This window comes from Papio anubis, chromosome 4 (genome assembly GCF_008728515.1).
Source record: "Papio anubis isolate 15944 chromosome 4, Panubis1.0, whole genome shotgun sequence".
Lineage (NCBI taxonomy): Eukaryota > Metazoa > Chordata > Mammalia > Primates > Cercopithecidae > Papio > Papio anubis.
Window position 1 is genome coordinate 126,694,004 of NC_044979.1, and position 25,763 is coordinate 126,719,766.

At 42.4% G+C, this 25,763-nt stretch overlaps 1 protein-coding gene across 5 annotated transcripts in view; it reads right to left on the reverse strand.

Moving 5' to 3' along the window:
* The window catches only part of ZNF107 (zinc finger protein 107), a 42,082-nt gene extending 17,269 nt beyond the window's left edge, over positions 1 to 24,813 (reverse strand). Inside the window, exons 1-2 of one of the 5 annotated variants that reach the window (XM_009202901.4) lie at positions 24,734 to 24,813; positions 23,980 to 24,270 (exon numbers count right to left, since the gene is read on the reverse strand). In XM_009202901.4, coding sequence (XP_009201165.2) covers positions 23,980 to 23,982 — 3 coding nt within the window. In that variant the 5' untranslated portion in view covers positions 23,983 to 24,270; positions 24,734 to 24,813. Of the gene's footprint in view, positions 1 to 2,713; positions 2,718 to 23,979; positions 24,486 to 24,733 lie in introns of those variants that run through there. The other 4 variants (XR_002520699.2, XM_021935202.2, XM_009202900.4 and 1 more) reach the window with 4 other exon arrangements.
* Positions 24,814 to 25,763: the final 950 nt, after the last annotated feature.

Consider the following 25,763-nt stretch of genomic DNA (forward strand, 5'->3'; position numbering starts at 1 on the left):
AAAAATACAAAATTAGCAGGGTGCGGTGGCACATGCCTGTAATCCCAGCTACTCGGGAGGCTGAGGCAGGAGAATTGCTTGAACCCAGGAGGCAGAGGTTGCAGTGAGCTGAGATCACTCCACTGCACTCCAGTCTGGCAACAGAGTGAGACTCTGTCTCAAAAAATAAAAAAATGTATAGAATAAAAAAAGTATGCTAAATACAGACAGATGAGAGGGCTACAGATAAGAACAGTTTAACATGGTTTAGAGAAATTTTCATTGTGTTTATATTTACTGTTTTGTGACTTGTGGGAAACTACTGGATCCGCAGGAATAGAAAACATGTTGCTAAATGGAATGTCTCTGCAAGCACTGGTTTTAATAAAAAATTTTAAAAATTAGGACTCTAAAATGCATACTTTTTTTTCCCATTTATCTCCTTGTGGAATTCGGAAATTGTTAGCACCCACTCTAGAAAGGCACCAGCCAAAGCTCTGTTCTCTTCTTATCAGTTCTGTGAGGCAAGACTCCAGGGTGGGGCCAGACCTAAATAAGGCCTCCAAAAAGGGTGAATCTGAACAGAACTGGAGCTGGGAGTAAACCCTATATATTACTCTGCTCACCCCCTCAACTGTATAAATATACTAATTAGCCATTTAAACAAATCTCCTAGGGTTTTCTAGGGTAATTTTAAGATAAATACGCATTCTTAGCAAAGTAAAAGAAATAAAAATATTTAAAACTCTTGGGTCCATAAACATTCATTCAAATGATGACCTCAGAAATCACAACAATATAAAGAAAGTGGCCCAAATAAAGCCCACACGTTTTTCCACACATCTATTCACTTTGCCAACCATATGATGCTTAATTCAACCATGTATTCACTTGCTAGTCTAGACTAACTGTTCCTAGATGGTAGGGACCATGACTGCTTTATCTATTTTTCTAATGGCCATATGAAATGGTAGCAATTAGTTTATCTGCTTGAGTCTCCAGACCTCCTCCTTGTTTTTTACCCAACTACCAGGAAACTGGAAAACTCTCAACTAGATACCAACCAAAGACATCTCTTGTATGAGGGGAGGAGCAAACACAGGATGACTCATTTCTCTTACACTGAGACAGAGGCACAATTAACCACTCTTGTCAACCTGACACAATTCTGCTCTGGACATCCTCAAATATCTCAAAGATGCCTAGGTGATTGTAAGAGAGTTCCCAGTGACCCTGGGCTGATGGCCCAAGGATAAGGCAGGCAGGAGAGACTCAGGCTGATTCTAAATAGAAAATCGAACTGCCGCAGTGGAGCTCCAGATTACGGGTCCTGATCAGCTAGCTCTTGGGCAAAAGGAAAGACAAAAATACTCTACTCCAGTATTACATTTTATGGGTAGGTATAATTGTGATCATGACTCTCAATACTTTGTGGCCTTCATCTCTCACCCCTAAGATGCTTGTTTACTCTTACAGAATCTGTCATCAGATTCTATTTACACCTGGACCTTCTCACATAACTATAGCAAGTCACTGAACACGATCTGAAAAGTTTTAAGAGCAACACTCTCAAAGGGAAGCTTTAAGACGTCTATGTTGACATCTCACAATGCAGAAAATGCCTCCTGTTGGTTTCCTATACATTCTCAATCCAGAGTCTGGCCCTGTCTTGTAAATTCCAGGTAGAGGCCAGACCTTACAGATTCTAGGTGGGATCAGCCTGCTTCTGCATTCTTGGGTGTTACAGCAAGTAGAGTACAACCAAAGGAGAGATTGCCTCATAGGGGCTGCTCTAGCACATTCTAAATAATACGTCTACTTGAAAGGAAAAAGCTGAAGCTACATGAATATAAGTAGAGAATTTATTTGGGCCAAGACTGGGAATTGTAACCAGGGATCAAAGATTCAAGTTGCCAGGAATCTACACTTTGATTAGCGCAGTTACAAGTGGATTTGTAAAGGCAAAAAGAGAGGGACAGAGAGTGGGCTGATACAAAGTTGCCTGTCAGAAACTCTCATTTGTTTACAAAAAAAAAACATTGATTATCGATTGGATATACATTGTTAAGCTATAGGGTGTGGGTTACAGGATCCAGTGTGTCATTATTAATTTAAATTTATAGCTACTTGTGGCAATAGCAAGCAGTTTCAAGAGATAAATTCATAGCTCAAAGAACAGAGAAATACATAATTGTGGTATTATTTTAATGTATCTGAACCTTGTAACTAAAAGAATTTGCATTTCTCAAATAAAAGGTTTTCTTTTTTCCCAAATCTTAAGTCCCTGATTCAGAATTTGGAGCTGCAAATTTAGTTCCTAGGTGGGTGCAGTAGCAGTAGGTGTCATCCACACATTTGTGGGTATTTTAAGAAGAGGAAGAAGGGGTTGGGTGTGGTGGCTCATACCTGTAACCCCAGCACTTTGGGAGGCCGAGAGAACATCACCGAGGTCACAGCCTGAGACCAGCCTGGCCAACATGGTGAAACCCCCCCCTTCCACTAAACATACAAAAATTAGCTGGACGTCTTGGTGCACGCTTGTAATCCCAGATACTCAGGAGGCTGAGGCAGGAGAATCATTTGAACCCAGAAAGTGGAGGTTGCAGTGAGCCGAGATCATGCCATTGCACTCCAGCCTGGGCAACAGAGTGAGACTCCATCTCAAAAAGAAAAATGAAGAGGAGGAAGGGAAAAAAATGGAGATTATCATGTCTACTTAATGCACACACGTTACTCTGGGTTTCTGGGCCCCATGGTCTCTGAAATCAGCTTCTGGTCTAAAGATACAAGAGTCATTTAAAGAGGTAAAATGGTTAATCGCTGCCCTGTGAAGTATGTAGAAATCTGGCCTAGCCTCTCTAGAGGTGACTGTAGAGGACTATAACACCAAATAGCAGAGAAGGCACCCAAGTTCTGCATATTTAGGGGACAGCATGCATTTTGCAGCACAATCGTGAGTTGACTGAAAGCCTGAAAGGAAAAGCCTCCTCTAGGTTAAAGCTTGGTTGGCACCTTATATGTTTATATGATGTGTGGCAATTCTAGACAGTGTTTGGAAAATATAACTAAAAGAAAAATTTTGTCCAGCTCCAGAGTAACTCCACAATGACAGAACAGAAAGAAAACCATTTTATTACACAATTAAACCAGAATGTGACATGTATCACAGTCAATCTGCTTAAGAGATTGCAAAGACAGAAAGACAGTCACAATAATTAGTCCACAAGTAGAAAAATTTACAGCACATGTCATACATAGTTCACCCTAAATTCACCTGGTAATTGGGAAGGCCATCCATATATGCTAATTGGTTATAATCAATAACAAAATAAACTTTTCACATCTTCATGACAAGAGGTAATTCTGCAACTTAAAGCCAGGTGCCTCCTGCCTGCCATCTCCTGGTGGCTTGTGTCCTCTCTTGACTCCTACCATCTGCCACTGAGGCAGAGTCCATAGCACAGAGCTCACACCTGGCACCCTATATATAACCCCAACTGCCACACCAGCACTTCAATGCCACATCAGAGAGTGAAGCCTGAGTTGCAGGAGGAAAGCCTGCAGGACTCCTGGGTAGAACTGCACCTTCACAATAATGGGAATAGGTGCAGTGTTTAAACCTCAGTTTTTTATTTATAATGGTGACATGGAAATCACTCTGCTAGATTTCCAGCAAGAGTCCATATAGAGATAGCTCCAAGAGTTCTCACTGTGACAGCCCACCTCATTCACAGACACCATGGGATAGTAATAGGGCTTCCAAAACAGACACCCAATGCATTCAAGAGAAAAACAGCTGAAAATGATTATATTGAGAGAAAAAAAAAAGATAAAAGCATCTTTAGAAAAAAACTCAGATTAGATGATTGAACAAGTCAGTCAGAAAATATTCCCCTGAAACACATTTCTCTGTAAAAACCCAAAGTGTACAGCTATCCTCAGTATGAGAAACATGAGCATAAAGAATAAAGGCGGGCATATTCTCAGCAGAATTTTGTAAGTGTGTGTTACAGCGTGGTCTGGATTGAAGACCCAAGCAGATTTTGTGTGAGCAACAAGGCTGTTTATTCACTTGGGTGCTAGTGGGCTGAGTCTGAAAAGGGAGTCAGCCCAGAGGCGTGAGGGAGAGCAGTCTTTATAGGGCAAAGTGGCGGATGTAAAATTACAACACAGTTTTGGGACTTGTTGACTCAAGAAGTTGATCGACCAGTTGGGACAGGAACCCGCTGTTCTTCTTTTGTGGTTTTTGGTTGTTGCAGGTTTTCTGGTTCCAGGAAGTCTGGAGGCATATGTGCCATTCACAGAGTTCTTAATGGCCCACTGTAATAATGGCCTGCTGGCAATAGTGCAGCCGTATTTTTGGGATATGACATTCCTGTCTTTTTGTTTTAATAAGAAAAGAAGTGGACGCAGAGATGTTTCTCAGGGATTCTTCAAGCGGGACTTGGGGTGGCATGGACTCCTAATCGGGAGAGAGATCTTGGGGTTGGGGTGACATTCAGGGGCAGTTAGGAGTAGCATCTGCCGCATAGATTGACTGGTAACAGCTTGAATGAGATTTTGTAGGAACTGAGAGGCTAGTCAGAAGAGACAGGGTCTGAACAGGAGAAGGAGAATGATGGAAATGAGGGGCCAAGCTTTAGGGAGAAGCCACAATGCCCAGCTCCAAAGATTGGTGTTAAGAGTCTGAAAGATGTTGCCTGATTTTAGAAGACTTTTCATTTAACCGCTGGGCAGCATCTCATACTAGTCCAGACTGGTTGGTGTAAAAACAACAATCTTCCCCTAAAAAGGTGCACAGACCACCTTTTTCGGCGGTTAGGAGGTCTAAGCCACAGTGGTTCTGGAAAGTTACTGCTGCTAAGGAGTCTATTGGGGATTGGAGAGTAAGGGTGGATTTTACTATGTCTTGGAGGCTGAGAGATCCTTTGAGAGTGTACAATAGTAGGACAGGGAAGGGGACAAACCTGCTATTCCTGTTCCTGTGGCATTGGTAATTCCTAGTCCTATAAGCAAGGGTATTATCTGCACGGCCCTACACTGATGGACATGGGCTCTGACAGGGACTGGTAAGGTTTGGTTTCCAAGGGCAATGTCAATTTTGGGGCTTAGGAAGACTAGGGTACAGGTGCCTGTCCAGTTAGTGGGGAGGCAGACATAGGTTGAAGTTCCACACAAGAAGAATATGCCTTGGCTGGGTAGGCAGAACTGGCTGTGTATGTTAAAAAGGTGTGTGAATTTGTTGTTTTCATTTTCTCACACCCCTAGGGTACTTGCCAAGGTGGCCCCCGTGAGTGGCTGAAAAGGGATGTTTGGGATAAGCTGAGTGGCTCCCTGTTTTATTTTCCCATTGGAGGAAAAATCATTTTGTATCTACTAGAAGCCACTCAGAAGGGTAGCTGAAAGCGGGGAAAGGAGGCATTTGTCAGTGGTGGGAGTGCTGCTGCAGGGGGTCCAGGGGTGAATGGTCGGTCATGCAGTGTGTATGCCTGCCATTACAACACCCGGATTGTTTGTTAAGCAGGGAGGTGCTGATGACTTCTGGGGGCTTTGAGAAGTGGACAGGCTGTTTGAATGTAGCCGTTTGGGAGACCTGGAAGTTAATGTAGTCAGATGGGACTTGAAGCTGCGAGGTGTAGTTGCACTGATGGAACAGGAGGTGACCTAGGGGTAGGCCTGATGACAGGTTGTGTTGGATGCATAAAGGGGCTTGGAAAGTTAAGACAGTGTTTGTAGTCACAGGGCCGTGTATGGGTTTTTCATTTCTTGTGTGTAATGGGTGAGGCTGGACATGTAGGAGCCCAAAAGTTGAACTGCATGTCCTGTCGGGGTATTTTCGGTCATTTCATTGATGAAGAAGTCGGCCAATGACTGCATATTTAGGAGTTGGAAAGGGCTTTTTCCTTCATAACGAGGGTGGTAGGTTAAGTTAGTAACTACCCAGTTTTTTGTGGGAATGGGAGTGGCAACGTAAGTGGTAGCTGATAGAGAAATGCAAAGCCAGCAGTCCTTTGCCAAAGAAGGATTGGACTGGTTTAACAGAAAGTGGGTTGAGAGTTTTGCAGAGGTAATTAGGCATTACTGGAAGTGGGCGTGCGGCCATGCGGGGCAGCCAAAGGAGCAGGAGGGATAGATAAAGTGAGTAGGAAGGTAAATAGAGGCGTCTCATCTGGGGAGAAGTCATACAGGGTGCCCTAAAAGATGAGATCATCTATCTGGTTTAAGAGAGAATCTAAGGTGGGAGTTTGGGGATGAAACCAGGACATGTCTTAGCAAATAGAGTGGAGGAAGAGGGTGAAGCAGCAGGGTGGACAGGAGCAGGACATTTAAGTTTCTTCAGGGATTCGGGTGAGTTTTAACGAGGTCGAGGAGAGTACTTGCAACTTCCAAGAGGAGGAAGAAGGGTCAGGCTGAGTGTCAGATGGACACAGCTTTACTCTGGAAGGACGAATCCACTGAGGAGGATCTTGTAAGCGGACAGCTGTTGGGGTGCTATAAATGACCAGGAAGGGTCCTGTCCACCGAGGTTGTAGAGATCGGGGGGTTCAGCTCTTTATCAGGATGGGCTGTCCAGCCAGAGTGTCCTCATATGGTATCTGGGGTGGGTTAGCACCTGACGGATTTCATTCCTAGCCTGTTGGAGGACTGGGTAAATAGTCCCCAAGAGGACTCGTGTCTGGGATGAGGTTGGGCCCGAGTAGAAGAGTACTACCATATAAGAGTTCGAATGGGCTATGCCCGGTAGGTTCATGGGCGGTGGCTCAGATCCGGAGGAGCACAAGTGGTAGGAGAACAGTCCAGTCCTTTCGGAGCTGGAGGGTGAGTTTTTAAGAGGCTGCTGGCTCTTTCAATCTTTCCTAAGGAATGAAGATGGTATGGGGTGTGGAGATTCCACTGGATGCCAAGGACCTGGGAAACTGCCTGGGTGATTTGGCTAATGAAAGCTGGACCATTGTCAGACTGGATGGAAGTAGGGAGGCCAAAACAGAGAATAATATCTGTTAGAAGAGAAGTAATAACTGCTGCAGCCTTTTCAGATCCAGTAGGGAAAGCCATGACCCATCTGGCGAAGGTATCAACCCAAACTAGGAGGTACTTATATTTTTTGACATGAGGCATATGAGTGAAGTCAATTTGCCAATCTTGTGTAGTAGTAAACCCTCGGGCCCGATGTGTTGTGAAAGGAGGGGGCCTAAGAAAACCTTGGGGATTGGTGGAGTGGCAGATGGAACATTGAGAGGTGATTGCTTTAAGGATGGACTTCCACGATGAGAAATAAATAAGGGGCTCTAGGAGGTGAGCCAAAGGCTTGTACCCTACACGCAAGCAGTCATGGAGGGATGAGAGAATAGATTGCGCTTCTGAGGCAGGAAGAAGGAACTTTCTGTGATCTAAGAACCACTTGCCTTGTGAGTTGGAAAGGAGAAGTAGAGCAGGCTTTCAGAACAAGAGTAGGTAGGGATGATAGATGAGAAAGAAACGTACTGGCCTTTTGGAGCAGAGACTGGAACGTCTGCAGACACTGAGGCGTTTGCCACCTCTTTTGCTGTTTTATTGGCGTGGGCATTTGCTTTAGCGACAGGGTCTGTCGGTTTTTGGTGTCCTCTGCAGTGGACACAACTCCAGCCTTGGCAGGCAGGAGAGCAGCCTTAAGGAGGAACTTTATGATAAAGGCATTGATAATGGAAGACCCTTGTGTGGTTAGAAAACCTCTTTCCGCCCAGATGGCAGCATTGTGATGAAGGATGTGGAAAGCATACTTGGAATCAGTATAAATATTGATGAGGGGACATTCGGTACCCTTTAGAGTCTAAATGCTGAAGGAGTAGGAGGATATTCTGTTGGGAGGATTCCTAGGAGGGACTGCAGAGAAGATCATCAACATATCAGATGAGGTAGGAAAAGGAAGGCTGAAAAGAGAGTAGGTTGCAGGCAAGGGCTTGGCTAAAATAATGAGGGTTATCCCGGAAGCCCTGGGAAGAATGGTCCAGCTTAGTTGTTGGGACTAATGGGTGTCAGGGTCAGTCCAGGTGAAGGCAAAAAGAGGTTGAGAGGAGGGGTGTAGGGGAATGGTGTAGAAGGCATCTTTTAGGTTGAGAACGGAATAATAGGTAGTGGAGGGAGGTACTTTGGACAAGAGAGCATATGAGTTTGACACTATAGGATGGATGGAAAGTACAATCTGACTGATGAGACAAAGGTCTCGAACTAATCTGTAGGACTTGTCCGGTTTTTGAAAGGGAAGGATGGCAGAGTTAACAGGTACTAAGATGCCACGTTGTAAAAAGCAGGTAAAAAGGCTTTAGGCCTTTTAGGGGTGGCATAGGGATAGGGTACTGGCATTGGGCAGGATGAGAATGGTTTGGCTTCAAAGGGATGATGAGGCGGGAGTGATCTGTAGCAAGGGAGGGAGAGGTGATATCCCAGACCTTGGGGCTAAGGAAGGGAGACATTAGAGGAGCTTGTGGGGTTGGTGAGGGGTTGGGGAGAAGGCTGGCAAGGAGATGTGGCTGTAGCCCAGGAATAGTGAGGGAGGCAGACAGTTTTGTTAGGATGTCTCGGCTGAGCAGAGGGAATGGACAAGTGGGGATGACTAGGAAGGAGTGCAAAAAGGAGTGCTGACCTAGTTGACACCACACCAGTGGAATCTGGAGAGGTCTGGAGGCTTTGCCGTCAATTCCCACAACAGTGGTCATGGAGGCTAAGGAGACAGGTCCTTGAAAGGAGGGAAGGGTGGAGTGGGTGGCCCCCGTATCAATCAAAAAGGGGATGGACTTACTCTCCACCTTAAGAGTTACCTGAGGTCCATGATAGTCCGGGGGCCTTTGAGGTGTTCGGGCAGTGTCATTCCTCAGCCACCAAGCCGATGACATCAGGGAAGGAGTCAGCCAGGGGGCTGTGGGGTTGAGCTCCAGGAGCTCTAGGGATGGCAGCTTGAGTTGGACAGTCTGACTTCCAGTGAGGGCCAGCACAAACAGGGCATGACTTAGGAGGTATCCCAGGCTGCAGGCATTCCTTGTCCCAGTGGCCGTTTTTATGGCACTTGAAGCATGGCCCTGGAGGGGCTGCTGGGCGCTGCGATCTGGACGCCTTGAAATCCCTACGGGCCATTGGTGTGGCTGGGGTTCATCTAACAGCGGAGGCAAGCATCTGTAATTCAGAAATACGCTGCCACCGGATAGCCTCTTCCCTGTTACTGAACACCTTAAAGGCAAGGTTAATTAAATCCTGTTGTGGGATTTGAGGGCCAGATTCTAATTTTTGAAGTTTTTTTTTAACATCGGGAGCTGACTGGGTAATAAAATGCACATTAAGAATAAGTTGGCCTTCTGGCCCTTCAGGGTCTAAAGCTGTATACCGTCTGAGAGTGGCAGTCAGACAGGCCATAAACTGGGCTGGATTTTCGTCCTTGCCCTGAGTGGTTTAACTTATCATAATGACTGCCTTATATGCAGCTTTTTGGAGTCCCTCTACTAAGCAAGTGATCATATAATCTCGCCTGGCCGTACCAGGAGATCCTGTTTGATAGTTCCACTGGGGCTCTTCACGGGGGACCTCCCTGGCATCTTCCTGGAGACCTAGTTCAAGGCGCCAGTGGTCATCGGCATAGGACTGAGCTAGGGCCCAAACTTGCTCCCTTCGGGAGTGAGTGTAGAAGTGAGGATGACATTTAAGTCACTCCAGGTGAGGTTATAAGACTGAGTTAAATATTGAAATTCCTAGATATATTTAGTGGAGTCTGATGGAAAAGAACCTAAACACTGGCTGACCTGAGACAGGTCAGACAGGGAGAAAGAAACATGAACTCAGACTATTCCTTCAGCTCCAGCCACCTCTCAAAAGGGAAAGAGAGGGGTGGGAGGAGGGGGATTAGAAGTGGGACCAAATTGTAAGCCAGATCGGGTATGGGGCGGAGTGGGGACCGAAGGGATATAGGGAGGCGCAGTATGGGTAGAAGGGGCACTGGGGTCTGGAGAAGGGTTGGGACCGGAGTTGGACGGGCAGGAAGGAGAAATATCGGAAGGGTTTGTGGACAGGGAGGACTCGCTGTCGCCAGAGGGTGGTAGGGGAGCAGACAGGAAGGACAGAAGGAGAATTTGACATGAATCACATTGGGAACAAGGGCTGGGGAGGGACAGAAGTGTAAAACATGCCTGGATGTATGGAACCTCAAACCATTTGCCCATTTTGTGACAAAAGTTGTCTAAGTCCTGCAAAACAGAGAAATTGAAAGTGCCGTTTTCCAGCCACTGAGAGCCACTGTCTAATTTACATTGGGGCCACGTCATATTACAGAAGAAAATGAGATGTTTAGGTTCCAGATCAAGTGAAAGACACAGGGGTTTTAGATTCTTAAGGACACAGGCCAAGGGAGGAGGAGGAGGAATGGAGGGCGGAAGGTTGCCCATGATGGACAGTGGAGGACTAAAGAAACAGAGAGACAGAGAGAGAGAAATTAGGAGGAGAGCAACCACAAGGACCTTCAGCAGGTGTCCCCAACTGGAGTCCTGAGTTGTGCAGTGGATGAGTGACCAAGACGCACGTCCCTGTGGTTGACCACTCACCTAGGGAAGACTATCTTCCCGGAGATAATCCATGACCAATCTTAGATTTAGGAAACACAGACAGCGAGTGTCCTCTGCTCTCTCTTTAAGAAAAGGAGAGTTTGAGAAAGGACGGAGGTCTCTTACCGATTCGAAGGCAGAGGCGGGGCTTTTACAGAGCCAGTCCAAGGTACCGAGGTCGCGACTGGGTCTCTTCAAGAAGTCGGGGGATAGGGTTAGGGGACACGACTCCCAAAGGCATTCCCCTATCCCAGGTTTCGGCATCAAATGTGTGTTACAACGCAGTCTGGACTGAAGAGACGACCCAAGCAGTCTTTATGTGAGCTCGCGCCCAAGTGAATAAACAGCCTCACTGCTCACACAAAGCCTGCCTGGGTCATCTCTTCAATTCAGACTACACCTTAACACAAAGTAAGGTTCCTCTTTCATTTCTGCTGCTCTCTTATCTTCTAGCCATTGAATGGGAGATCTATACTGGAATATGCCTGACAATTTCCACCAAAACATTTTGATGAACAATTGGAATAGGACTTTGTTAATATAGTGGAATATATTTGAGCTTGCATCATGGCTAACTGAAGAGCTATTACGGTTTTTGAGTGGCCACATCACCCTTGTTTATTTGTCTTGTAATAGCAGCATTCCAATTTAGTGAAACAAAAGATACTAAAATCATGCTTCCCTAATGTTATCTCTACTGAATAAATTAGTAAGCATATCATACTAATATCCACTGTAATAATTTGGTAGTAAATTTTCTTTCATATTGGATAAAATATCTAAGCATAAATAATTTTAATGTACTAGTCATACTATACATAGGATTTTAAAATATTGTATGTAACCATAATTAAAACACTTTATATTTCAAAAGTATGAATAACAATATTAAAATGACTAAGGGATTCACTCAAAATAAATAAATTCATTCAAAATAAATAAATATTGAAGATTTATTTTGAAATATTCATTCAAAATAAATATTCAATATTAAAATGACTAAGGGATTCATTCAAAATAAATACTAGTGTAGAAAATACTGTTTAATTGATATGAATGCAGTTTGTCTACAAATGCTACACCTAACTAGGCTAATTGTTCTGAAGTAATAAATAGAAACCAAACAACAACTACATACTCCACTGTTCAGTTCATACACTGAACCTCGCTTTTGCAATGGAAGTATTTCAGTCTGCAAATAATAGATAATTACCTTGGATAATCTGTTTTCTGTCAAAGGAATTTACTCAGCATTTTTTAGTCTTCATCATTCTGTATTGCTAAATTTAATACTATCTTTGTGCTCAACTTTTGTGTGCTCTTAAAATGAGCTTTGATTTAAACAAATCTGTGTCTACTTTAAAAGATTAAAAATTTTACAAAAAATTGGCCAAAGCAAAAACAAAGCAATAAATCTGAGGTCTTAGAGACAATCCCAAATCAAGAACAATGACCAAAAATTTATTTAGCTATTAACATAATTTACGTATCTTTCAAAACAACAAAGACAAAAATCTACATATAATTTAAATCCTTTAAGAAAAGAGAGATTAGCAAAATATCCTCCGTTATTTTCACATAGGAGAATAAAGCCTCTTATTTTTAATTTTCTCCTACAACAGACAGGTCTCTGGACATGTTTTTGAATTCTTGGACAATTTTTTTTGTTTTTTTGGAGACGGAGTCTCGCTCTGTCGCCCAGGCTGGAGTGCAGTGGTGCGATCTCGGCTCACTGCAAGCTCCTCCTCCCGGGTTCACACCATTCTCCTGCCTCAGCCTCCCAAGCAGCTGGGACTACAGGTGCCCGCCACCACACCTGGCTAATTTTTTGTATTTTTAGTAGAGATGGGGTTTCACCGTGTTAGCCAGGACGGTCTCGATCTCCTGACCTCATGATCCACCTGCCTCAGCCTCCCAAAGTGCTTGGGATTACAGGCATGAGCCTCCGTGCCCAGCTAAACTCTTGGACATCTTAATTTTGCACACTGTATGCAACTGAAAGAATGTTAACAGGAAAAAAAAAAAAAAACCGGAGAGAGAAAGGTGTTATAAAAAATCCAGCGAGGTGCGGTTGCTCATGCCTGTAAAACCAGCACTTTGGGAGGCCAACGTGGGTGGATCACCTAAGGTCACAAGTTCGAGACCAGACTGACCAATATGGCAAAACCCTGTCTCTACCAAAAATACAAAAATTTGCCAGGCATGGTGATGCATGCCTGTAATCCCAGCTACTTGGGAGGCTGAGGCAGGTGAATGGCTTGAACCTGGGAGGCAGAGGTTGCAGTGAGCCAAAATCATGCCACTGCACTCCAGCCTGGGCAACAAAAGTGAAACTCCATCTCAAAAAAAAAAAAAAAAAATCTATGGGTTTGTTAATCAAGAAAAATGACAAGAGAAATCTCAATCATTTTAGGAGGTTTTTTTTGCCAAAGTTAAGGATATGTGCCCTGGAGACAAGTCTATGTCTTTCTTCCAAGATGATTTTGAGGACTTCAAGTTTAAAGGGAAAAGGGTGGGATACTGGTAAGTACACAATTTTCATGTAAGAAGAGGATAGAAAAATACAGTCATTCATGCCTTTGTCTGGCTCAGTGAATCTGCATTTTTTTTTTAAACATCAGATGACATAGACAAATAGGGCAGAAGAAAAATGCAGGGAACCTGAATTTTTACATAAGATAACACAGACAAAATGGGGCAGAGGAACAGATAGGCATTTGAGTCTGATGGAAAGGGAAATGACTGAACCTATAAACTATCAATTTACATTTCTACGATAAAATTTTAACAGAAACACTTTGGGGTAAAGATCTGCAGCTCACTAGGAATTTTATTGTGGACACATATCGGGGGAGGTATGCAGCTTTTCATCTTGTAGCCATCTTATTTAGGAACCAAAAGGGAAAGGCAGGTTTGTGTGACCCAGTTCTCAGATTAACTTTTCTGTTTGGCTTACTGAGTTTGGAGTCCCAAGATTTAATTTGCTTTCACATGTGCACATGAATAAAGCAATTTCTTAAAGATGTATAGAGAGACTTAGATTCTGACACAATAATAGTGGGAGACTGCAACACCCCACAGACACTAATAAATCATTGAGGCAGAAAATTAACAAAGATATCAGGACCTAAATGCAACACTTGACCAAATAGTCCTAATAGACATCTACAGAATTCTTCATCTACAAATAACATAATATACATTTTTCTCATCACCACATGGCACATACTCTAAAACTGACCAATTTTTAATCAGAATAAAACAATTCTCAGCAAATCCAAACATCCCATAATTATACCAACCACACACTCAGATCACAGCCTGATGAAAATACAATGGAATACAAAGAAAACCACTTGAAACCATACAATTACATACAAATTAAAAAACCTGGGCCGGGCATGGTGGCTCACGCCTGTAATCCAGCACTTTGGGAGGCAGAGGCAGGCAGATCACTTGAGGTCAGGAGTTTGAGACCAGCCTGACCAACATGGTGAAACCCCACCTCTATTAAAAACAAAAAAATTAGCCAGGCATGGTGGTGGGAGGCTGAGGCAGAGAATCATTTGAGCCTGGGAGGCAGAGGTTGCAGTGAGTCGAGATCATGCCACTGCACTCCAGCCTGGGTGACAGAGTGAGACTCTGTCTCAAAAAACAAACAAACACCTGCACCTGAATGACTTTTGGGTAAACAATAAAATTAAGGGAGAAATCAAGAAGTTCTTAGGAACAAATGAGAACAAAGTACTGCAACACAGCTGACCTAGTGTTAAGAGGGAAATTTATAGCACCAAATGTTCACATTAAAAAGTTAAAAAGATCTCAATTTAACAAACTGACATTATAAATAAAAGAATGAGAGCAGCAAGAGGAAACCAACTTCTAAACTAGCAGAGGGCAAGAAATAACCAAAATCACATCTGTACCAAAGGAAATTTAGACATGAAAAACTATACAAAAGATCAAGAAACCTAGGAGTTAAATCTTTGAAAAAATTAATGAGTTAAATAAACCACTAGTTAGATTCATGAAGACAAGATCTAAATAAACACAATTAGAAATGACAAAAGAGGCATTACCACTGACCCCACAAAAATACAAATAACTGTTGAAGTCTGCTATGAACACCTCTATGCACACAAACTAGAAAATCTAAAAGAAATGGATCAATTCCTGAACAAATACATCCTCCCAAGACTGAGCAAACATAGAAATTGAATCCCTGAATAGACCAATAACAAGCTCCAAAACTGAATTACTAATAAATAGCCAAGCAACCGAAAAAAGACCGGGACCAGAGAGATTTACAGCTGAATTTTACCAGATGTACAAAGAAGAGCTGGTACCATTTCTCCTAAAACTATTCCAAAAAATTGAGAAGGCACTCTTCCCATCCCACTATATAAGAATAGTATCATATGATACCAAAACCTGACAGAGACATAACCAAAAAAGAAAATTTCAGGTCAATATCCTTGATGACCATTTATGCAAAAATCATCAGCAAAATACCGGGAAATTGAATCCAGCTAATCATAAAAGCTAATCCACTATGATCAAGTAGACTTTATCCCTGGCATATGAGGTTAGTTCAACATACACAAATCAATAAATGTGATTCATCACATAAACAGAAATACAGACAAAAACCACAAGATTATCTCAATAGATGCAGAAGACGCTTTCAATAAAATTTAACATCCTTCGCATTAAAATAATTAAAGGCCCTCAACAAAGTAGGCATTGAAGGTACATACTTCAAAATAATGAGTTATCTGTGAGGAACCCACAACCAACATACGGGATGGACAAAGCTAGAAGCATTTCTCCATGAAAACTGGCACAAGACAAGGATGCTTTCTCTCACCACTCCTATTCAACATAGAACTGGTAGTCCTCACTAGAGCAATGAGGCAAAAGACAAAAATAAGAGGCATCCAAATAGGAACCAAACAAGTCAAACTATCCCTGTTTGCAGACAACACATCAAGAAAAGCCTATAGTCCCCACAGAAAAGCTCCATAAACTGAAAAGTAACTGAAGCAAAATTTCAGAATACAAAATAAATGCACAAAAATAAGTAGCATCCCTCTACATCAACAACATCCAAGCTGAAAACCAAATCAAAAACACAATCTCATTCACAATTGCAACAAAAGAATAAAATATTTAGGAATACAGCTAACCAGGGAGGTGAAAGATCTCTACAATAACAATCAAAAACACTGCTTAAAGAAGTTAGATATGACACAAATAAATGGAAAGTCATTTTATGCTCATGGATAGAAAAGATCAAAATTATTAAAATGGCCATACTGCCCAAAGAAATGTACAGATCTAATATTACTCCCATCAAACTACCAAAAACATTCTTAGCAGAACTTTAAAAAAAAAAAAAAAGATTTTAAAATTTATATGGAACAACAAAGAGCTCGAATAGCCAAGGCAATTCTAAGCAAAAAGAACAAAGCTGGAGGCATTGCATTACCTGAATTCAAACTATACTTCAGGGCTACAGTAACCAAAGAAGCATGGTACTGGTTAAAAAAAAAAAAAAAAAGACAAACAACAACAACAACAAAAACCAGACCAATAGACCAGGGCAACAGAATAGAGCCCAGAAATAATGCCACACACCTACAGCCATTTGGTCTTTTGACAAAGCTGACAAGAGGAATGCGGGAAGAATTCCGTATTTAATAAATGATGCTAGAATAACTAGCTAACACTATATAGAACATTGAAAGTGGATACCCTTCCTACACCATATATAAAAATCAACTCAAGATGAGTTACAGATTTAAATGTAAAACTTAAAATTATAAAATACCCTGAAAGATAACCTAGGAAATACCATTCTAACATACAAACTGACAGAGATTTCATGATGAAGATGCCAAAAGCAATTGCAACAAAAGCTAAAATTGACAAATAGGACCTAATTAAACTAGCTATTTCACAGCAGTGGAAACTATCAACAGACAACCTACAGAATAAAATAAAATATTTGCAAACTATGCTTCTGACAAAGGTCTAATATCCAGTATCTATAAGAAATTTAAAGAAATTTATAAGAAAAACACAACCTTATTAAAAAGTAGGCAAAAAAATATGAACAGACACTTTTCAAAAGAAGACATACATGTGGCTAAAAAGCAAATTTAAAAAATGCTCGGTCAGGCGTGGTGGCTCATGCCTGTAATCCCAGCACTTTGGGAGGCCAAGGCGGGTAGATCACGAGGTCAGGAGTTCGAGACCAGCCTGACTAAGATGGTGAAACCCTGTCTCTCCTAAAAATACAAAAATTAGCCAGGCACGGTGGCAGGCACCTGTAATCCCAGCTACTCGGGAGGCTGAGGCAGGAGAATCGCTTAAACTCAGGCAGGAGAGGTTGCAGTGAGCCGAGATCATGCCACTGCACTCCAGCCTGGGTGACAAAGTGAGACTCCGTCTCAAATAAATAAAAAAATACTCATCACTGGGCCGGGCGCGGTGGCTCAAGCCTGTAATCCCAGCACTTTGGGAGGCCGAGACGGGTGGATCACGAGGTCAGGAGATCGAGACCATCCTGGCTAACCCGGCGAAACCCCATCTCTACTAAAAAATACAAAAAACTAGCCGGGCGAGGTGGCGGGCGCCTGTAGTCCCAGCTACTTGGGAGGCTGAGGCAGGAGAATGGCGTAAACCCGGGAGGCGGAGCTTGCAGTGAGCTGAGATCCGGCCACTGCACTCCAGCCTGGGCGACAGAGCGAGACTCCGTCTCAAAAAATAAATAAATAAATAAATAAATAAATACTCATCACCAATCATTAGAGAAATGCAGAGAAAAACTGCAATGAGATACCATCTCACACCAGTCAGAATGGCTGTTGTTAATAAGAGATGCTGGCAAGGTTGAAGAGAAAAGGGAATGCTTATACACTGCCTGTGGGAGCGTAAATTAGTTCAACCATTGTGAAAAGCAGTGTGGTGATTCCTCACAGAACTAGAAACAGAATTATCATTTGACCCAGATACCTCATAATTGGGTTTATACCCAAAGAAATATAAATTATTCTGTCATAGAGACACATGCGCATGCATGTTCACTGCAGCACTATTCACATAGCAAAGACATGGAATCAACCTAAATACCTATTAATGGTAGACTGGATAAAGAAAATATGGTATGGTAGGGCATGGTGACTCACACATGTAACCACAGCACTTTCATAAGCTGAGGCACGTGGATTTCCGGAACTCAAAAGTTCAAAACCAGACTGAGCAATGTGAAAGAACCACGTCTTTACAAAAAATACAAAAAGAAAAATTAGCCGGGCATAACGGTACACACCTGTCGGTACACACTTGGGGGCTGAGGTAGGACTGCTTGAGCCAGGGAGGCTGAGGCTGCAGAGAACCAAGATCACACCACTGCACTTCAGCCTGTGCGACAGGATGAGACCCTGTCTCCAAAAATAATTATAATAAAAATAAAATACAACAAAATATTTAATACAAACAAAATATGATATATCAACATCATGGAATACCATGTGGCGATAAAAAAGAACAAGAGCATGTCCTTTGCAGCAACATGGATAGAGCTGGAGACCATTAGCCTTAGAAAACTAATGCAGAAACAGAAAACCAAATATATTTTCTCATGTATAAGAGCTAAATAATAAGAACATACGGACACAAAGAGGGGCACAACAGAGGCCTAGTTGAGGGTGGAAGGTGAAAGAACAAAAAGGGTCAAAAAAATACTTGTTTGGTGCTATGCTTAGTATTTCAGCGATAAAACAATCTGCACACCAAACCCCCATGACACAATTTTACCTATATAACAAACCTGCATGTGTACCCCAAAACAGAAATAAAAGTTAAAAGGAAAAAAATCCATGGGTGTGAGAGAATGCAATGTAGGTGGGAGGACTGGTTTGTGCTACAGACAGTGGCCCAGATGGAGCTGTCCTCTGATTTATCTGTGTCCATGCAAGCAGATGAGATTATGAACAGGTGGTCCAGAACCCTTGGTTGGTAGACAGAGCAGTTTGCTCTGCAGATTCAGTGTCTGGGAATAGCAATATGCCAGACTTGTAGACACTTCTGTGGGTTTTTGGCAAAAAACACTAGAATAAAAAAATGCTGTAGTGAAATACCTGAGGGCGGTGCCTAGTCCTGAGAGGGGGGTGGACACATCAATGTCTAGTGGGTATGTTTGTGAGTGGGTGGAAATTCTGGGATGGCAGCTGCAAGAAAAGTGGGTCTATAATCAGAGCGCCTTTCCTCTAAGTTTTCAGTCCTCTCTCACCATGGCAGGAGACCTGGAATCACAGGACAATGGGCAGTGTGACAGTCTGTGTACAGGAAAGTAGAGCATCCCATTCCCAGACGCCCAGAGTTCCACTCCAGGCCAGGCCTGTTTGATATCTTTCTTCTGGCACCAAATCTGTAAAGTTTGCTTAATATCAAGCAATTCTCCAAAACTAACACATTGTTTAACATTTGAATTCCGACCCCAGAGTCAGCAGACCCTGATTCAGGGCTCAGTCCCACAACACTGTCCTCACTGCAGATGCCAAACACCATATGGGCCAATCTGTGCTTCTAAAGCTACTGTTTGAAAATTTAGAACACCCATAAACTCCCTCCAGTTCAATAATTTGATAGAGCTACTCACAGAACTCAGCAAACACTGTAGTTATGTTGACCAGTTTATTATACAAGATACAACCCAGGAAAATTTAAATGGAAAAAATGTACAGGACAAAGAAAAGAGGTGGAGAAAGATGAAGCACATAGATAATCCTGGTAAATAGCTGTGATTAATAAAATTCCCCATCCTTTGTGTTCTCCAGGAACAGTTTATGAAAAGAAACACCCTTCCCATTATGACTTCGATGGTGCTCTTTTTCTTAACTATTTAATAACCAAACACTCACTCTGCATATTTTGTTCTTTTTCATATTAAAAAATTAGCTGAATTTTTCTTCAGTGGTCAAAATAAAATTCTTCTTAATCAAACTTCACTTAAGTTTATCTCCTTTCCACAGGCTCCTGAACTTTGAGCTACCCTCAGTCTGAGCCAACATACAACCCCATTTTTTGTCCCTCCTAAAAACTTGATGACTTCAGGATAAAACATTTTCTAATCTAGTATATGATTTTTTCACCTTTCATTTGCCATTCCCCTGTGATCTTCTTTCTAAACTTCTTTGCTTCTCCCTAAGAAAAAAAGTCTTCGTCTGCATAGACTTTGCAATTCTTAAAGATCTTATAGTTGGTACTTCCTTCTGTTGCAATACTCCTTTAAAATTCAAATTTTTTTTAGAGAAACCTCATTCTGTTTTTACAAAGTAAAAAAAAAAATAAAATACTGCCTCAAAACGATAACAACTTCATCTTTAGTAAGACTCTCCCATTCCTCTTCCATCTTAATGTTAACTGCATCTGCCTGTGGGTCCCCCGATGTCCAGGGCTCTGTAGCTTCTCTCAGAATAAAGGCTTCTTCCATGGCTGGGGTGAGCAGGGGAGGCTTCCAAGAAAGAACTAACTGGGCTTTTAATAACCTCCCTTCCCCTTGCAGGCTCAATATTAGCCTTAGCTTGGAATCACTGGGCACAAGCTTTAATTTCCATATCAAGGTTATTCACTTGGGTTTTGAAACAGCTTTAAAAATTCAGCAAAATTATGCACAGTATTTATATATGGGAAGGAATTTATTATTATTATTATTTTGAGACAGAGTCTTGCTCTGTTGCCCAGCCTGGAGTGCAGTGGTACACTCTTGGCTCACTGCAACCTCTGCCTCCCAGGTTCAAACGATTCTCCTGCCTCAGGCTAACGAGTAGCTAAGACTACAGGTGCCCTTCACCCATGACTGACTAATTTTTCAGTAGAGACGGGGCTTCACCCTGTTGGCCAGTCTGGTCTTGAACTCCTGACCTCAGGTGATCTGCCCACCTCAGTTTCTCAAAGTGCTGGGATTACAGGCATGAGCCACTGCACCCAGCCAAGGGAAGGAAATTTTTTTTTTTTTTTTTTTGAGACGGAGTCTCGCTGTGTCGCCCAGGCTGGAGTGCAGTGGCCGGATCTCAGCTCACTGCAAGCTCTGCCACCCGGGTTCAGGCCATTCTCCTGCCTCAGCCTCCCGTGTAGCTGGGACCATAGGTGCCCGCCACCACGCCCGGCTAATTTTTTTTTGTATTTTTAGTAGAGATGGGGTTTCGCCATGTTAGCCAGGATGGTCTCAATCTCCTGACCTCGTGATCCACCCGTCTCGGCCTCCCAAAGTGCTGGGATTACAGGCGTGAGCCACCGTGCCCGGCCAAGGGAAGGAAATTTTAAGGTGCTTACATTTCATACCTCAATAAGAAATGCAAAAGTAGCCGGGCGCGGTGGCTCAAGCCTGTAATCCCAGCACTTTGGGAGGCCGAGACGGGCGGATCACAAGGTCAGGAGATCGAGACCATCCTGGCTAACACGGTGAAACCCCGTCTCTACTAAAAAATACAAAAAACTAGCCGGGCGAGGTGGCGGGCGCCTGTGGTCCCAGCTACTCCGGAGGCTGAGGCAGGAGAATGGCGTAAACCCGGGAGGCGGAGCTTGCAGTGAGCTGAGATCCGGCCACTGCACTCCAGCCTGGGCGACAGAGCCAGACTCAGTCTCAAAAAAAAAAAAAAAAAAAAGAAATGCAAAAGTATTTATTCCTTTCAAATGATAAATGTATTATTTTATGATTTTCATTAAAAATTATGTAGTAATCAATTGGTCATATGGGAACACTTCTAGGAGGTACCAACTTTCATCTTATAAAATTTAGCATTAACCGGCTGGGTGCAGTGGCTCATGCCTGTAATCCCAACACTTTGGGAGACCAACACGGGCAGATCACTTGACGTCAGGAGTTCAAGGCCAGCCTGCCCAATATGGTGAAACCCTGTGTCTAATAAAACTACAAAAATTACCCGGGCATGGTGGCACATGCCGGTAATCCCAGCTACTTGGAAGGCTGAGGTAGGAGAATTGCTTGAGCCGGGAAGGCAGAAGTTGCAGTGAGCCGAGATCGCACCACTGCCCTTCAGCCTGGGCGACAGAGCAAGACTCTGTCTCAAAAATCAAATAAAATAAAAATGTAGCATTATCCTTACAAACCAAGATGACAGGATATAGCACAGAGGTATTCACTGTAACAAACATACCCTGCAAAAAGAGGAACTGCTGTTTTCATAAATCTATGTAATTCATCAATTATCTACCACATTTTCTTGTAAAAATGTATTCATTTTCTACAGCCAAAATGGAAGAGAGGTTTTTTCCTTTTTGTTTCCCTGGTAGCACTCTAAAAACTAAGCCTTGGAATACTGTTGGACATCACACAGGCATAAAAAACATACCTGAGAAAATTCCTAAACTAAGTCTGGGAAAGAAAAAGGTAAATTAGAATTCTTAATAAATGGAATATATGATTAGATATTATTTTTTTCTGAAACTCACCTCTTTTATGCTCTTTGTAAATATTTTCTTACCTTTTAAATCCTACTAATAAAATGCAAGTTACAGTTATAAACTGAAATCAAAATAAGTGAACAAATCTTTTCAAGGTGACAAACCAAGAGAGTGGCAGTGCTGATTAAAAAACAGATGTGTCTGACTCATGTGTCAAGTCAGGCCACCCAATCACTAGAGAGATTCTCCCACCCCATCCTGCTCACTTAAGTGCTCAGTGACCACCATGCATTTCACTTTGCAAGTTCTTGTACCATCTCACTGGAGTCAAGTTTGAATTTTTTTTTTTTTTTGGTCTTCTGGGATACCATTTTTTCTTTCACAAATCTTAGAGAATCCAGGGGGCTGAAATTATTTCTGTGTTTTCCTCTCAATACCAGCATCTGATTGGCTGACCAGCAATATGCCTCAGAAATGGAAGCTGGGTTGAGCCAACACAATCTTAATGCCTCGAAGAGTTAGCTTTCCAAAGGAAGGAGATTCCTCTCAGCCCCGGGGCATCCACCTGCTCCCTTGAGAGGCTACACTCCAACCTCAGATTGTCCTATGTCTCCCATTCCCAGATACCCAGAGTTCCATTCCAGGCCAGGAGCTGAAATTTACCAGAGATTCTAGCATACACAGCCACAGTAGATATCTTGATTTATCCACAGTACTGAAATCCAGGACCAGGAGAAAACTGAAAGGTGGCTGAGGACACATCACCCCATAAAGTTTCCAAAGGGAACCCCTGACCCAAAAACATTCTGATAAGATCTCTGTGCCTGGGGAAGACAAAAGGAAAATAGGCACAGACTTTTTTTTACAATACAGTGTCAGGGGATTATTTTTTGTTTTCTTCTCATTGGAAATATTTTCAAACAGCAAACAATTTTTTTAAAGTGTCACCCAATAATTTGTCAACAATGATTGATTAAAATACAGTATCTAAAATGTACACTAAAGGACAAATAGTTGATAATGTGAATTAGGGAGTGGAAGTTGGCATTTGGGAATGTCAGAAGAAACTGGAAATTTAGCATTTCACTGCAAGTCAGTTAGACTAAAAGAACGGGGAATAGGGAGTAGTCTTGAGACCCTGCTTGAGACACATGTGAAAGTTGCAGGGGAAAATCTGTCCCCTGTGGAGTGTGAAAATAATTAAATGGCAGACAATTAGACTGAGGTGGCTCTAGTCCCAGGGATTTTACTTTTAAAAAAGTCTAACTCAAATGCATTTTTTTGTAAATTACTACATTGGGGAAAACAAAATTTAGGCTTAATCAACCATAAACTGCCAATTAAGCTCTGATTACGTGACCAGAAAATTTCCACCTTGATCTAAAACTAAGAAACTACATAACTCTCCCTAACCAATTATTGAATTTGCTTTCCTTTATCATGCACCTTATAGTAGTATTTTCTTAAGTCCCTCCCATGGAAAACAAACTACAAACCACAGCTGGGTGTTCTACAATTCTTGAATTACTCTTTGATTAAATTCTTCAATATTTTTGCGGTGACTTCCACAGATTTTTAAAAGAAAAAAGATGGACTAGGAACCCCACAGACTAAAGCTTTTAAACATTCATGAAGCCCGCATCCCGAGTCAGGATTCTCTCCTGATGACCCTCCCGGCATTCCTGCACAATCGGGTAGAGATGCGGCGCTGCGGGTGCTGAGCTGCCCAGAGAGGGCTCCAGGCCAGGGCACAGTCACTGCGCAGGGAGAAAACAGAACGCCCAAGGCCCCGGCTGTCAGCCCAGCCGCCATCTTACGGCTGAAGGGGACTAAGGACCGAGCTGCGCCAAAGAGAACTCCGGGCCGCGGGAGACTGAGGGCCAAGCTGCGCCAAGAACTCGGGGCCGCGGATTTTGGAGGCCCGAGTCCAGCCACAGCCACTTCCGACCGGTTCCAACCAGCCCCTCCCCCTCTCTCGGGATGTCGGATCCAGCACTCTCACCATCTCTGGGTTTCCAGGGGGTCCCGGCGTCTTAGCTGTGGATCTCCCAATATCTGCAGGTCACAGGGACACTGAGGCTGGGCCTCTAGGAGCAGAGGACACTGAGCAGTGAAGAGAAGACCAGGACCTCCGGCTGCAGCCAGAGACAAAGGCCCCGCCAAATCCCGGAAGCCGTCCTGTCCACTCCAGTTGCGTGCCTGATTGGACGGTTCCCAGCCCAGCGATGCTGATTGGATAACGTTTGCTGCTCCGCTCCCTCAGGAGTGACAGAAGATACGCTCAGATGCTGGGCTGGAAGAAGATAAAGTGAAACCTAAGCTGCAGCCTTTTCAGGCAGGGCTTCCTCCCTGAGTTGAGCCAGGTCCACCCCAGAAGGCATTTGCATTTAATCTGCGTATAAAGTCATATGCATTTATGAATAATGTATTATGTGGCTATTCACACATGAAAATAATGTAACAATTATTTTTAAATTCCAGATTTTATGTCCTTTCTGAATTCTGGTCCTTTGAGCAGGCCAATTGAGAGTTTAAAAAGGAGGCAATCCTCTGAAATAAAACGTGAGCCACATGTGTATTCTGAATTTTCTAGCAGTCAAACTTTAAGAAGGAAGAAGAAACAGGTGGAATTCATTCTAACCATTTAATTAACCCACTATATCAAAAATATTATATTAATATCTGAGCAATGTGTAATTATTAATGAAGTGTATATATTTTTGGAACTAAATCTTTACTCTAACTCTGTATTTTACCTTTCTAGCACATAGCAGTTCAGACCAGCCACATTCTGGACGCCCAGTAGCCATACATGGCCAATAGCTGTCACATTAAAGTGCAGCTTCGACAACAGGGGGTTGAAGGGCCTGAACATTCCTTTTCTGCCAGAGGTGAGGGAAGATATTGGCCTCTCCCGACCAATGTCTCTCTTCAGTTCTGAGGTGGAACAGACCGTGGCCATAAAAAGAGCAGAGGGCAGCAGGAATAAAATAACCCAAGGTTGTTAAGAGTTAACATAATTAATATGGATATAATTAAAACTACTAGATGTATGAAAAACAATTCTGCATAATATATAAACAAAGGCAAAATATGCTTTTAATGAAGAAAGTTAGAAACATTTTATCTAGTTTGAAATTACTTAATGATTGTTTCAAATTAAAAGAAAAAACCAAAAATATAAAAAGTTGAAAAATTTATTATAACAGACTATAAAACATTTATGAAAATCTACAGTAGCCAAAAATGACACATTTGATGGATTTATTTATAAGGTTTTATTAAAATTAGCTTTAGTATTAATAATACACTAATACAAAAGTAAAAGTTGATTTTCTTTCGAACAAAAATTTTACATATCAATATGACATAGTAAAATATTTGTGTTCACCTTTTGAATAAAGTTTAAAATAAAGAAAGTAGAAAAGAGATAGAATTTTTCTCATGCTATCGTTCTCAGGTTTTTTGACTGGAAAACTGAATTTCCTGTATCAAACAGTAAATGATTTTCTTTTTTAAATCTTTTAATTATCACTTTGGATAAATAAATGGCTATTATTTTATAGTGATCTGTGATCCTATATTTTAGTGAAGTGTTTTAACCCTATAACATATTTGACAGGCTTCCCAACATGAAATTTTGCTTAAAAAGTGTCTTTTTTTTAGACCCCGAACTTTTGGATGCTATAGAGTGTCAATGCAGCATGCAAAAGAGTGATAAACAGGCAGGGTGAGGTGGCTCATGCCTGTAATCCCAGCACTTTGGGAGGCCGAGGTGGGCAGATC